This window comes from Lates calcarifer, linkage group LG19 (genome assembly GCF_001640805.2).
Source record: "Lates calcarifer isolate ASB-BC8 linkage group LG19, TLL_Latcal_v3, whole genome shotgun sequence".
NCBI lineage: Eukaryota > Metazoa > Chordata > Actinopteri > Centropomidae > Lates > Lates calcarifer.
In genome coordinates this window covers 15608982-15624109 of record NC_066851.1, presented here as the reverse complement: position 1 = coordinate 15624109, position 15128 = coordinate 15608982, and the positions used below count along the sequence as shown (strand labels likewise).

The window sequence follows — 15128 nt, the reverse complement described above, 5'->3', positions numbered from 1 at the left end:
AAAACTTGAAATTTGTCTGTTCATATCTCCAGCTCTCTACATAGTTCTCTATTTACCTTCACCTTAAAATTTCACAACATGGATTTTCCACCAAATACTGTATACAATAAATCAGTCAACAAACACAGAGGGCAAGTTCAAAGCAGTTTTAATCGCATTATAAGTTTCCATACAGTCATTTACAAGTCTAAGCATTTCCATTGTTAAGTTGCCATTTTCATTCTTATCTTCTCCACGCAGTGTCATCGTGAATTAAACAGCAAACACAGACCGTGAACACAAAGCCTATTTCCGTCCTAACAAACCCATACAACTTAGAAATCCATGGTTAATTACATGTTAACAGAATGAGTGGAATCCATTTTCCAGACCTTCCGGACCTTTTTGTTACATCAAGTTTCTCACTGTACTGTGCACCGATCATCTCAGGATGTCTCCACATAAAACAGACATTAACAGTTCTCCGCAAAGTGAAGGCTTTCCTCTGTAGAAAAGCATCATTCTTGATACCTGTGTAGTCTGGTCCTGGTCACTCAGGACAGAGATCAGCACAAAGGCTTGCTGTGCCTCATGTTGTTGGCACAGGTTCGGCCCAGGTTGGCCCCCTCGAGGAGCAGATCAGAGAGTCGGTCCAGGCCGAGGCAGGTGGTGAGGGGGCTGATGAGGCCGTAGAGACCGCCTAAGGTGATGCTGAGGGGCCAGCCAATGCACAGCAGAACCACCAGCCAGATGAGGCACCAGAAACATGACCCACAAGTGGCCATCCTAGTCTAGGAGAGACAGAGGAAGTTGAGAGTTGTTGGATATTTTTACTCAAAGTAAATACCGACATGACAATTTGCAAAGCCAAATGCTTCTACTTGAGTTAAGTAAACATATGGTGGTGACTGAAAACTATCAGAGTTGGAATTTGTGAGGACTTCTGGCAAAAGAGGAGAGAGGTGGTGACTGACAACATGGCAGTAACTACAATAACGTCAGAGTGTGTTCCTGTGAGCGGCAGTGCCTCCTCAGGGATGACGGGAGTTTATCAGATTGAAACGTGCCCCGTTGATGATCTGGATGTACTTGTCAGGATTAGGCAGTGGCCTTGACAAAGCACGATAAGCTGGCAACCTCAAGCAATAACCACCAGGCCTGTCTGCCTGTTGAGGTCACCAGGCCGCCCTCTTACACGGTGTTGAAGACTAGTGCTGGCACATTAGTCACCCACTAATAGCAGATCAGCAGAGATCATGCATAACTTTGGTAATGAGCATTACTTTATCTGTCAACGCTGATAAGAAACAGCGGTGAGGAGTATGATGTATGATTTTGAGCAGCAAGTAAATGCCTGTTGTATTATTTGTGATTAAAAACTGCTAAGTAGAATGAAATGTGTGAATCCTCCCTACCTAATGTGTTATGCAAAGTATAGATGCAAACATGTGTGGAGACTTTTGCCACAGTGATATTTTACTTTTCCAAGAAATGCAATGTTAAGTTATTTGAAATCCACCAGAAAAATCAGCCCACAGACTCAGCCTTGGAAGTTGAGATTATACAACTGGTAGTTTTAGGAGTGTGAAAGTGTTGTGTGCTGTCAGACTGATTTCCCTGAGCCTGCTTTAATTTTAAGACACAATGGTCAAATTTTTGCCCCCTCCAAGCATTACTGTCTTGACTGTTTAGTTTCCTGTTGTGACATTACTGTCACGTAGGGTTGGGCAATAAATTACACATTCAACACGAGTGTGTCCCATGGTGGATCCCGTGCTTTTGGGAAACACCCTCACATTAAAAAGAGTAAAAAAAGAAAACAATAAAAATGTGAGCCACTAAACTGCAAACACTTTAATGCAGAATAACATTTACATAACTGTAACTGGACTTTTGACTTATGCTGTTTACTCAGACCTAACCTCAGCTCTCTCTACTTCCCCAACATTCTTCCTCTTGCACTGCATATTTCTGGCTTTTGTTCTGTTAAATTTGTTGCAAGCCCCCTTTAATGACTAATAACCAGTCCATGCTTTTATAAAAGATAGCATTGAAAATAAAAAAAATGTTAGAAATTATTTTATCTGTAGCACAAGACATTTTTATGTTGTAATAAGCCAGCACGTGTTAAACAGTAACATACCATCTACGTTCATGTGCATTACAATTAATACAGTTATTCTGCATGCAGTTAGTCCCTGACACATCAACCCACAGCAGAAGTTAGAAATGAGAGCTTTGCAAAGTAGCTAATAACCTAATGGATACCTGTCGTGTGAGTATAAAAGACATGTTCACCTTCAGCAGAGGAAAGGTTCTGAAGTGAGACAGCTCCCAATCTCCTTGTTTGTAGCTATTCCTTCCAGTCTCCCAGATCCTGTGTGAGACTTCCAGAGACGTTTTGTGTGTGAGCAGTAGCCACTTCCCACCAGTTAGCTCTAATTTACTGCAACAAGGTACCACTGGCAACTGAATTCTCAAGAGGTCAGTGGGGAGAAAAGTTAGTTATTGCAAGGCTTGACAGAGGGAGGATATTACACAATACAGACATTCATGACTCAAGAAAAGCATGCTTGGTGTCATATGATAGAAAACCATGTACATTTGTGCTATGGCTGCATTTAGTCTGTTGTGGTAATGTGCATTCAAACAGTAAAAATGTAGAAATATTTAGGCATCATGTGACACAGTACACTAGTCACAGTCTTGTGGGCTGTGTGCCAGAACTTTTGTCAGTAATTCATAGGTGCAGCCTCAGCTGACAGAGATAATCTCCTTTATCTAACCTCTCTTTCTAATCCTTTCCTCAGCCAACAGAGTCATAGCCTACTACTCCAAAACACTCATGTGAACCTCGACCCAGAGTGCCCTGCTGTCAGAAGACAGAAAAATACACTTTTACAAGGCTCCACACTTGACTGAATGCAGGAAATGTGTCTCTCCACATCCATCAACACATGGTTCTCCATCAGGTCTTTTAGACTGGCCCGGGCAAGAGCAGCTGTGCAGCTGACCTGTTCGCTCAGTTTGCCTGAGGTGTGATGTAACAACCAACCTCTGGTGCATGATAATGAATGAATTTCCGGTCTGTGTTTTTGTCTGCAGGGCTGTGGACCCTATTAACCTCTCCATTTTGACTGGGTTTATATTTAAATGACATAGTCTAGTCCTGGTTGGAATTGGGCTTTCAAATGTTTTTTCTTTTTTTTTTTAATTTTCTCAAATTTAGTTGTCAAACCTAAACCCAAACACTGATCCAGCTGTTATGAACTATTCTGCAGAGCACTTTCCTGTTACTACTCCACACAAAGTTATGAATGGCAGAGGATTTAAGGCTTGTTGGTTGAGTGACTGTGTACATCCAGAGGGCAAGTTGAAATCCCCCAGCATGCACATTGGCCCTTGGGTGAAGTGACTGACCTACAAATACAGCTTAGTCGCAGCTTGTGTAGCTGGTATAGGCTGAGCCAATCAGATTGGAGTTGTGCTTAAAGCAGAGGAGGGAAACTGATGAATGGATATGAAGTATCATGACAGAGATTTTGACAAGGCTTAAACATGTTGACTGTACGCTGTATTTGTCAGTGTGTGCGTGTGGGAGAGATCTATAGATTAGAGTCTCTTAAAGAGAATTATAAGCTCTTGTGGGTATAAACGCCAGAGACAATGGAGGGTTTCCATTTTTTAATATAAAAGTACTGATGGTTACAAAAACAAATGTTCTAGAAAAATGAAACATTATCAGGATCTCCTTTCAGTAGAAAACAAATTCAGATTCACTGACTCCACACTAATCTTTTCTTGAGGGACAATACTTGGTCCCCTCAATATCTGAGGCCTTTAATTAGACAGAAGTCCCATCTGATGCTCTATTGCTCTCACTCCTCCCCGCTGTCCTCTCCATCGCTGTCGCTGTCTCTCCCAGGATGCTCTGGCATCTTATCGTGGCCTGCTGTATCCTGATTTTCTTCCTTCTCACTGGTGTCCTCAGTGTTTGGCTCTGAGCTTGCCTCTCCTTCTGGGTTTTCCTGCTCCATGGGGGTTTCTTCCTGCGGGTCCCCAGAGCTAACTGGCACTTTTTCGACCACAGCATCTGTCTTGGTTTGTTGCGGAGGCAGAGCCAGGCTCTGCTGTTGCTGCTAAGAGGGAAGGAAGGGAAAATGTGAAATATTTATTTTTAATATAGCAGAACAAAATATCAAATCATTCACCATCAGCATTCTACTGGGATATATTCTATGTTGAGGGCAATTCAGTTTAGATACCATCATACCAAATGGGCTCTCTCTCCTGATAGTCTTTTTTTTGCCTTTCTCCCCCTTTATCATGCCATAATCCTCTTTAAGTGGGCACAGGAGACAATACGTGACACTGAATATACAGTTTTAAAAAAATCACTCAAGCTCCACACTTGATAAGCCTGGCTTATGGCCTGTTATAATTCTCTTTTCAACACACACAACCACAAGTTCTCTTACATCTGACCCATTTACTCTGTTCCATTTAAGTGTAAAGGTTAAAAAAAACACATATAAGACAGCGACCAGAGAGAGAGCGCGACAGCCTTTAAGGATACTTTAGTTTAATGTAACAAGAGTTATAGTTAGTTAAATACTGACATATTTTACAGGTGTTTTGTCAAAGAGAAGCTGATATTGCCATGAGAAAGCAACAATGTTGCACTGCTGGTTGTTTTGAATGATGCAGTAGTATATCTTGTCTTCGGCACCATTCATTATTCTATTTATCAAAGACGTTTACCTGTCTGTACTTCTGGGAGGTCTGGATCATGTGCATGTACATATTATACACCAGGTTGGCCATCTCTGGCATGTTCTTCACAATTTGGTCTGGTTGTCCAGAAGCATCTCTCTGGGGAAAAAAAAGAAAAGAAAAATAATTAATCAGTAAGAGAAAGATTGTTTTCAATCCATGTTGTTACGTGGAAGGAATGATAAGACAAATTATATCTGACTTAGCATTCACTCTTTCAAGCACCATCTGGTGAACTATTGATCTAAAGCAAAATGTGCAGGGAAATTAGAATTCACCTGCCCACCACTACCCGCTTGTTATTTGAAAGCAAATTTCTAACTTGCTGCCTCCAGCGACCACTGCTCACGTACTATCACAAGGAGTTGAGGATGCAGAGTTTGTAATTTGGTTAAATTAGTATGCAGACAGACGTCTTACAGGCTAAAATGAGGAGTTAGGCGAGCAGAATATTCAGTCTGCTGGGCTGTTACCACCTAAATACAGGGGTGATGCTCACATAGGCCCTTTGGGCATCACGTCAGAGTGAATGCAGTAAAGGATTCAGTACTATAAAACTTGACTGTGTGTGATTTTTATTGCTGTAAAACTGTCAGTAAAAACATCACTGTGTTAATGTGTTTCTAAGTGACTGAGTGTGATTAGACATCATGTTTTACTGTCTGTCCAGTATTGTCTAATAGTGCTGTAAATATGTATATATCCATATGGAGCATTAAGCAGCAGCCTTATCCTTTATTTTAACTGCCTCGGAATCAGCACTGTTAAGTAGTCTGTGACAGTTCTGGATGAGTGTTGCCAGACAAATTCTGACTTTTAATCTGCATCTGCGTGTAACAGCAGGGGTTTACTTACTCTAGATAGACGGGCTAAGCAGGGGCCACATGTGTGTGCCCAAAAGAGCTGTCCCCCATGGGGATGAACACTCTAGAGTCAGAGGAAGTGTCACAGGCTATGGGGTATTTTAGACACCCCTGTTGCCACACACGCCAGTCAGTGAGACACAGTGACCAGACAACGGTCGTCTCATGCTGGCCTGGCGGGATTTGGGAGAGTGGTTTTGCCTTCTGACCTTTTGGGGTTAATTATAGCCAGGCCTGTGTTTCCCATGCTTACAGATGGCCCTTGCAGAATGCTGTTAACGGACCAGGGCCTATTGGTAAAGCTGCAGTAAGACTTGGGACCAGTGAGAACCAAGGGAAATGAAGATGCCTTTCAGAATATAGAGGCAGGATTAGACAGAGTCAGGGTGCTATGGCAGCAGTGACGTGGTGGGATGCTGGAGATGGCAATAGTTTTAGCGGGAATGGCGACTGGTGTGGAACATGTGGGAAAGTGAGCTCAGTTTTTATCTACAAATCTGACAATCTCATAATCATCCAAATTCAGTGGAGTAGAAGATTATTGTGCTTCAAGAAACTGGCATGAGTCACATGCATGTGTGTTTACATACAGGCTGTTCCTGGCTGTAGTACTCGTTCGGTCTGATATGCAGCTGCAGAGGTCTGGCAGTGAGCTGGTTGAAGGCAGGAGTCAGCTCGAAGCAGTTTTGGAACAGTGACACCCGGGCAAAGATGTACAGGCCCAGTCTGGCTCTTGACATGGCCACAACCAGACGTCTCACATCCCTGTGGGGGAAAAAAAAAAAGTTGAAAATTGGTTCGATACAAGGGGGAAAAAAAACAAAGAGAAGTGTCAGGTGGGGGAGGAACGTGTGAAATTGTAAGAGGAGAAGAAATCATGTGTAGAGGCAAAAACAAAAACTGAAGTAAAGGGATCAAATCGGAAGGATCAAGTAAAGATTGTAAGGGTAGGAAAAAGGCAGTGTAGTGTAGGAGGAGAGAGGTTTAGTGAGGGATAAGCAGAGAGAGGTGAGGAGGACAAGGATAGAAGCTAAGAGAGAAATAAAGGAAAAGGAGGCAAAGGGCAGGGATAAACAGCAGACAAAGAGAGGGAGAGGTGGGAGAGTGTAGTAGAGGGCTGATAGGTTACTTTTTCTTGCCATCCAGTCGAATTAAGAGATTAGAGACAGAGGAGTCATTTCCCAGAGAATGAAGGAATCCTGCTTGGCTTGCTGTAATACCCAAAGTGGTTGTTTATCTGCCCTGCTCTAGAGAAATGCCACCAAATGTCTCTATATCCAAGTAGACACAGCAAACTCTGATTTTGAACAAATGGTAAGCCCAAAGTTAAACATCAATCTGCTGCGTAAGCAATCTGCACGTACACCAATTGTGCTGTATTATGTTAAAGTTATATATGACTCACGCGTAGGAAGAGAGGCAGAAAGCTTTGGGTAGCTTCTAAAAGCCACAAAAATCTGTTGTTTCACAAAGTGAATCAATAAAAAAAAAAAAAAAGGAGGGGGTACCTGTCACCCTGTCAACCAATATGTAATAAATCTTCATATTATCTTCATATTGTGTGTTTTAAGTGTTTGTATAGGCAACCTAATGGAGCTGCGCAAAATATGGCAATTTAGATTGCCCATAAATCTACACTGTTAGACAACAGCATCTTGGAAAATTGAGAACCACAGAGTATGGAAGATGGCTGAGCATTTGAGGGGGAGCAAGTCTTTGGCTTACTCAAGCAGCTCTGATGATACTGAAAACAGTCTTAGGTTTGATATAGAAGAATCTGGCACACAATCACATTTGCACACCTACAAATACACATTAACACATACAGTACACACACTGACACGCAGCCAAAAAAGTGGAATATGGAGTCCACCCTAGCACTTCATGAGATTAAGAGGATTAATCCTTGCAATATGCATGATGAGTTCCATGAATATGCAGAAGGAAAAAAAAGGCTTATGGAAACCATTGTGCCGTGTTTATGAGCGAGTTCACGTGTGCAGCCTATAGATTTGTGTGAAAATTGCCGCACACTGGGAGAGAGAGGCTGCATGGTACAAAATGAAACTTGAAAGCACAACATTTCCACAGAGACAAACTACAACAGCCTACAACCAATGAGCACCGAGCTCCAGAAGAGATGAACCAATCGCAAAGCATGATAGCCTGTGGACATGGCACAACTGAGAGACGCCCACCTGGGCTGTGCTGTGACATGTCAAGGCAAAGTGGACGAGTACCGCTTGTGTGTGTGTGTGTGTGTGTGTGTGTGTGTGTGTGTGTGTCAGAGTGTGTCTCGATCTGTGCTTCCCTGTCAAAGAGTGTGCTCCTACATGTGAGCGTGCCAGCGTGTATCAGCAGGAATGCTTCCCCTGTCAAAGCAAGGGTCAGCTCATCATATGGTCAGCTGTGTCCCCCGTGGTTGTCACGGCAGCAGATTGCCATGAGGAGAGACGCAGGAAGAAGGGAGAGTTCGGGAGGAGGAGGAGGATTGTGAGGTAGAAGTCAGCGGTATACCACAGTGATCCCAGTATGTAGAGAAACACAATAGACAGCACAAGAATTTCCTTTTCCAACCACTCAACCGCTCATTCAGAAGTGTTGGGGACACCAAAATATGAATGAATATTAAGTAAAAGCATAACTATGAAAAACTGGATTCATAGGATATTTTCTGGTATTTTAATTGCTCTGCTTTTTAAGGTGAAGCGGGCTGATTTTACACATTTAAGTGTATAGAGCTTTGTGTTTTGACAGGGTATAGGAATGCTGACATTCAGACAATCACTTCAATCAAGCACTTTTTGTAGATATTAATTAGACTTTTAAACTTCTCAGCTGGTAGTCTGGTCCACTCTTGCTGCTTCACTTCTCTCAAGTTTAATGGGTTGCCTTCTTCAAACTGCAAGATTCAGCTCTTCTATGTGCCGCTGGTTTAAGATCAGTACTCATAGCAGATCACTTCAGAACAGTTCAATGTTTTCCTCTCATCCATTCTTGGCTGCTTTTAGATGTATGTTTGGGTTATTTTCCTGTTGGTGGAGCAATGACCTGTGACTGAGACAGAGCTCTCCGACACTGGTCAGTATGTTTCACTCCAGAATTCATTGATAATCTTGTGATTTCCTTGTTCCCTGCACAGACTGAAGGGACCCTGTACCAAACACAGCAAAAAGCAACCCAATAATATAACTGAGCCTCCTCCGTGCTTCACAGTAGGGATGGTGTTCTGATCTCTGAAAGCTGTTTTTTTCTTCTGTGAACATAGAATCGAGGTGACTTCACAAAAAAAGCTCCAATTTTGTTACATCTGTCCAAATAACTTTCTCCCAAAAGCATTGCAGCTTGTCAGCATGCAATTTAGAAAAATCTAGTCTTTTTTTATGTTCCTCTCTCAAAACTGGGGTCCTCCTGAGTCTTCTTCCACAGCACCCACTGTCATTCAAAAAGCAATAGTAAGTATGGTGTAACCAGACACTGTTGTACTATGATCTTGGAGGTCAGCTTGTACTTGGTTCACTGTCCACCATTTGAACCATCCTTGTGTTCAATCTGAATCAAGCTGCTTGGAGATGGTCTTGTGGAGAATTGTGATAGCAACTGAAGACAACAGTCTGCTTGAAATATCATTACAATCCACTTGTTTATCACTTATTTACAGGTACCAATGATTTTGACCAGGCCAATTTAGAAGATTTTTGTAAAATAAGCAAAATCCAGCTCATCTCCCTGCTTCTTTGTTTATATCCTGTAGCAAAAGGGATGCAGGTATGTATGATAAAATTTAATTTCAACTCCAGCACTATTTTATCTCCCTTCACTGAATAGCTGCAACTGTAACACACATTGTTACAGGGATGCATCTGACAGGCAGCCCACATGGTGTGGAGCTGAGAATGTGCACAAGGCAGGGTGTAATATCTAGTGTAAGACAAGATCAAATGAGTGATGCTGAGAGGAGAACAGGCCTGCAAGCAAGATAAACTACCACTTTCTGTGGCCTGCTGCACTTCTCATTCCCAGCAGCATCAATTCATTGCTTTATCTACGAGATGGGGAAAGAACAAAATAGAGTTTTAAGTGTTTTCTCTGTCAGCTAAAACTGACCATGCTCAAGGGTGGAGTGCAGAGGAGGGGGACATGTATTTAGCTACAAAAGGAATGAGTTATTATTCACACTGGGGTTCCAATTTGCAGACTGTCCAATGTGAGGACGGATGAATGCACTGGCAGCACAGCTTTGATAAAGCTGTGAGCGGCGCAATTCCAACAGCGGCTACTGTACATCACTGCCAGAGGCTAGCATGGCAAGCTTAAGCACTGTGGAAGAGTTCAGCCTCAATTGTCTGGTATTAAAACATGCAGAGTATTAAGTGTGAAGAGCTCATATGTGGATCTCACGGCAGCCGAGGAGTGAAAGGCCATTTCACTACAAATCAATTCAGGGAAATGAGGAGGGAGGCGGCAGTGAGGAGAAGAGGGAGCAGAGAGATAAGGAGAACGAGTTGAAGAAGAGAGGCCGGCAAGGGAGTATAGTTAAGCGGAGAGCAATGGGACGTGGGCTGGAAAGACATAAAACCTACCACTGCAGTTTAGTTAACCATCATGCCTCTTAATCACTGTTATAAGGTTTGCCTTTGATCAGAACAAAGCTCTTTGTTTGATATTCTCAACCCCAATCATCATGGCACAATAGCTTCTCTTAACCAGGACAAAAGGTACTGTCAGCTCCACAGACATTCTCCTGTCCTGAAGCACCCTTTCAAGTCCCTGCCTTAAATGAAGCTCATACATACTTCAAGACAGTCACAGTGTTATTGTTTTTTGTCCTTTAGCAAACTGCATTCAGTAGTTACACATCACAAAGAGAGGACACCTCCTGAGAGCAGCTGTCGCAAGTGAGTTAAGGGCCCGCATTTCTGCTGTTTCCCTGCAGGATGTGTATCTTAGGTGGAGTTCTTAGTACACAAGTATATTGTAGTAGAATAGCTGCTTAAGGTGTCTATTTTGGGTTAGGTAGGTTTTTTTTCTGCTTGGCATGCATTGAAGTAATTACCTCAGGTGTCCTACGGCTTTGGTCCGAACCAGTGAGAGGATGATGTAGTCATTCTGCTGACCCTGGAACCTGTCCACTGTTGTCACCTGGACAGATACATGAACATATTTGTTATTGAACACAAAACACACAAATACACATAAATATCAAAGATATGCTAACTTAGCAATGGCAGCTGATGTATTTTGCAGAGTAAATGAGTGCTTGCATTTTAGGTAGGTGCAGGGATTTAGCTGAAATGTTTAGAAACATGAGCGAGACTGCTTTCCATCTTAAATTCTCTTTCTTTTCTTTTTTACGTATTTTTGAAGAAGGGGGTTGAGCGACGGTGCCTGTGTTTTCTTGTTATTGCTGTTATCGCTGTGGGCCACATGGGCAGCCAGCAGGGCTAATGCGGCTTAGAGGGCATTTGCTAACCACTAGCCTCTTACCTGGGCCTGTGAGACTCAGGGCCAAGGTGCTAGGGGCAGCGCTGCTTGACTGGATCAGAGATTATTTCAGGGAGACAGAGAATGGAGTAGAAGTGGCTCTCTGTGGGATTTTTTTTTTCAAAGCAAAAGGAAATTTGTGTCAGCCAATTTGCTTTTATACCCTGGTAATCCTGTCTTGCTGAGAAGCGTACTTATTCCCGTACATGAAGAACAGAGCTGTGTTTTGACTTTGTCAGTGCTGTCACACCTTACATAATAAAGACAACATACTTGCACTTGCACTTGGAACTTGATACAAAGCCCGGAAAAGCTTGAGATGCAACCCAGTGAAAACTGAACTCATAATAGAGTGCTACTACACTCTATGTAATACAAGCTCTTTATGCCATGGTGCTTCTCCTGCAACTTGTCACAAACCATGGCATCATTGTGTATTGATTGAGTATGACTTCTGTCTTACTGTCAAAAAAATCTATTTTTAATTCTTACATGCATTTGGCCTGGACTTCTTGTCCATTTTTGTGTGGCCAAGTTAGAGGAGCTACTTCGGACACATCTGGTTCCAGACATTAAAGCTCAATTAATTTTTCCCCACTGAGAATGCATGTGATTCACATGACTCACAGCTGGAGTGTTTCCACACCTTGGCTTGATATGAAACTCTCCTGAGAACCTGCATCTCCTCCTTCTTAGTAAAGGCAATGACAACCAAGTTTGAAGGAATGCTGTTAGCTTTAACACACTTAAAGTAAGACTACATGAAAATAACTCCCAAGTCCTCTGCTGTTGCACAGAAAATACTGCTATGTGGTGATATAGGCTACATGCGGTGAAACCCAAAGCCAAGCAGAAAGAGGCTGGCTTTTCCTCTATAGATCAGTACTTTAGAGTGGATCAATAGGACATCAGCTGCCACTGAGAAGCCACATAGGCCCAGGACGACAGCAACCAACCTGTGAACCACCCATGCTAAATAAATCATCCTGTGGTAGCAGTTACCACCCTTCCAACTTTCAGTGATCCTGAAACTCCTTTTGCTGAGTCCCTTTAAAAACGCCTTTTGGGTAACAGGCAGGCAATGTGGGGAGAGTGTGTGTGAATGTGTAAAACAGAGTGCAATGGGGCTAATGAGGTAGTACACCAATATTTATTTAGGTCTCTCTGTTGCCATGTAGAACAGGTGCAGCACCAGAGGCAACAATATGTCGGTTCTACAATAGCATGAGGCGTCGAGGGCTGTATGTTGCAAGTATATATGGAAGTCAAATGTTTAATGTTCGAGTCAAACAGCTGTGATATGCATGCATGCACATGTCCACACAATTGTGGCATATACAGACAAACTCTAGCAGACCCTTTGTTGAAGTAGGCTGTAACTATGGGGCTATAACAGCATGGTTTAAAGTGAGGCAGTGCAACTTGTTTTGCAGAGAAGGGGTGCTTAAGAGAGGGAGTTATTCTTAGCCCACAGACAGTGACAATGAAGCCCAGATAGAGAATCTCCCCAAGGCGTAGCATTTTGCATGGTGTTTAGTTATTTATGAGAAATCTTCCAGGGAGTGAATTACAGAGGTCATGTCATTGTGGCACATGCATGTCTGTGGATACGATGAAGCACACAAACACACACACGCAGGCTGTGCTGTGTACCACATATCTGTGCACGCACAAATACAGGTTTTTGCTAATAGAAGCTATTTGAGTTTTTTTTTTTTTCCATTAAGAGCCAATGACACACTGTCTCTCAGCTGATGGTTAACTGTGAATCGCTCCTCTCGTTCTGCCTTTGTTTCTCATTCTAACCACCCTGCTATGTCTTATTCATGCCAATTACGCTCTGGAATGTACACTCCGGGCAGACTCCGGGATTATTAAATCTTTCACAACAGACTCTCGGGGATGACAGCGTAATTCCTTAATTTTAGTTGCTTCAAATCCACATGTGTCTTAGGATTTCATATCTGTCACAAAAGGCATGCTGGGAAATCTTAAGAAGACGTGTTTCCTTTCTATGTCAACATGTTGTTAAAACACACTTTAGTTCAACTCAGCAGAACTTAATTTTCTGATGTTATGAAAGTTCCTGCTCTCAGAGAATGAAGGAATTCCACAGAAGGGATGGGAGAACGTGTGTATGTGTCAAGCCATGTGTCTTACTGAAGGGAAGGATGCAGAAGGTGAACTCAAAGCATCAACAGGCAGACTTTTCTCTCTTCAACTGCCTCTTGTAAGGACTGGGCTGAGACTTAGGTGGGAACAGCAGATGTAATGACTCTGAATCTATTTACAGTTTTGGTCGATGACCTGGGTTTAAAATACAGCACCTAAAGAAAAGAACTCAAATTGACTTTATACATAAAGTTCACAGAGTAAACTAAAAAACAAACATAATTAAAAATGCATAAATGCATGCATATGTATGCCAACTGTTGTGTTTGGGATTCAGAAGACAGCCTTGGCTAGTGAGTTTATTTGAGTTTGAGACTGTGACTGGTGCTAACTGGCCTTCCTCTCCTTTTCTGTCTAATTAAAGGCATGACAGTAAAGTGTGCTGGCTGTTGACATTTGCTTGGTTTTAGCCACTGTGACACATTGTCAGACACACTGTGGACCCAATGCTCAGCGCCATGACCTTTCAGCTGCTCAGCATTTTCCCACAAGAGCCCCTTTCTCTTTTTCATCTCTCTCCCTCTCTGGCTATCTTTCTTCTCAGCACATCTAACAGCCTGTCACCCCTGTCACTTTATTACTGGGCATGCATACTGACTAAGGCCATGAGCATGCGGAATAATGCTTTGTGTCTTAACATTGCAGGACATTTAACATGACCAAGCACAATTTCTGGCTAGCTGTCAGAACAGGGAATATACTTGACGAAGCAACAAGGTGGGGTGGCACAGCACAAAATTCAGACACAACAACAGGGCATCATTACCCACTCCAACCCCGCAGGTGGTAGAATGTACCATTAAGTTAAACTACACAAATTACTTAGAAAGATCCTCTTCCTACCTTTTTAATAGATTCTTAATGAACAGCAACTAGCTGCAATTTATGTTAGTACCTTTGTACATTAAAAGATTATCTGGGTGATGTGCTATATTTTTCATATTGTCAACAAATCCCATGAAAAGACCAAAACCAACAATGAACTGATCCTACTGGTAAATCCTGATACACCCCATTCCTCTATGCCATAAACCTCCAATTTGTCAGATATGGTACTTTAGTTTGAGTTTAACCAACATACAACTCAAACTCAGTAAATTTGTACTCATCTAAACCTGAAAATAGTCCCCTGCAAGTCTGCTAAAAACTGCAGAATCCTGATGTTTTAGCAAATTATTTAGCTTTAAAAAAAAAAAAAATTCAGAGTACATATCTGCAACCCATTTTAAAGATTTATGTCTTCAGTAGTAATGAATGGGCTTACAACTAACTGTCACAGTCACAAACGGACTGATGCATTGTCAGTTTTGGTCTTTTCATGATAGTCGTTTACAATAAGAAAAATATAGAATGACACCAGCATGAACTTTTCCATAAAATTTCCAAAAAGTTGCTGTATCACTAAAACTACTTGAGAAACAGTAAAAATATGCAACATGTCTGAAGAAGTTCCAGTATTATTGAACACATGCTGACCCTCTGTCACTAAGGCACAATGACAATCCAAATGATGGATGATATTCCATTTCCGCTCCCATCTTGTGACATTCTCTGGAATGCCTAAATAGTCTGTAACATTGTTAAGTGTGTGAAAGGCCCGAAGAACAAAGGCCAAAAGAAAGGTGAGAGAAAGTGAGGAGGGAAAAAGAATGAAGAGAGAGGAAAGCATAACCTGAGGCTAGCGGGTAAAAGCATTTAGCAGTACAAACAGAACAGGGATGGGAAACTGTGCCAGCGGGTTGCTGACTTAACACAGTGTAAAGGAAGGAAAGGAAGAAGAGTTCAAGGGAATAATGTGGGCTGGATGAAGACAGCCCAACAGGGATCCTTTGGGGATGAACACAGCACAGAGTTTAC

At 42.3% G+C, this 15128-nt stretch overlaps 1 protein-coding gene across 1 annotated transcript in view; it reads right to left on the bottom strand.

Moving 5' to 3' along the window:
• Positions 1-131: 131 nt before the first annotated feature.
• Positions 132-15128, bottom strand: part of aqr (aquarius intron-binding spliceosomal factor) — a 50800-nt gene continuing 35803 nt past the window's right edge. Inside the window, 5 exon segments of the mRNA XM_018663628.2 lie at positions 132-770; positions 2278-4118; positions 4741-4851; positions 6206-6380; positions 10672-10757. Coding sequence (XP_018519144.2) covers positions 3858-4118; positions 4741-4851; positions 6206-6380; positions 10672-10757 — 633 coding nt within the window. The 3' untranslated portion in view covers positions 132-770; positions 2278-3857.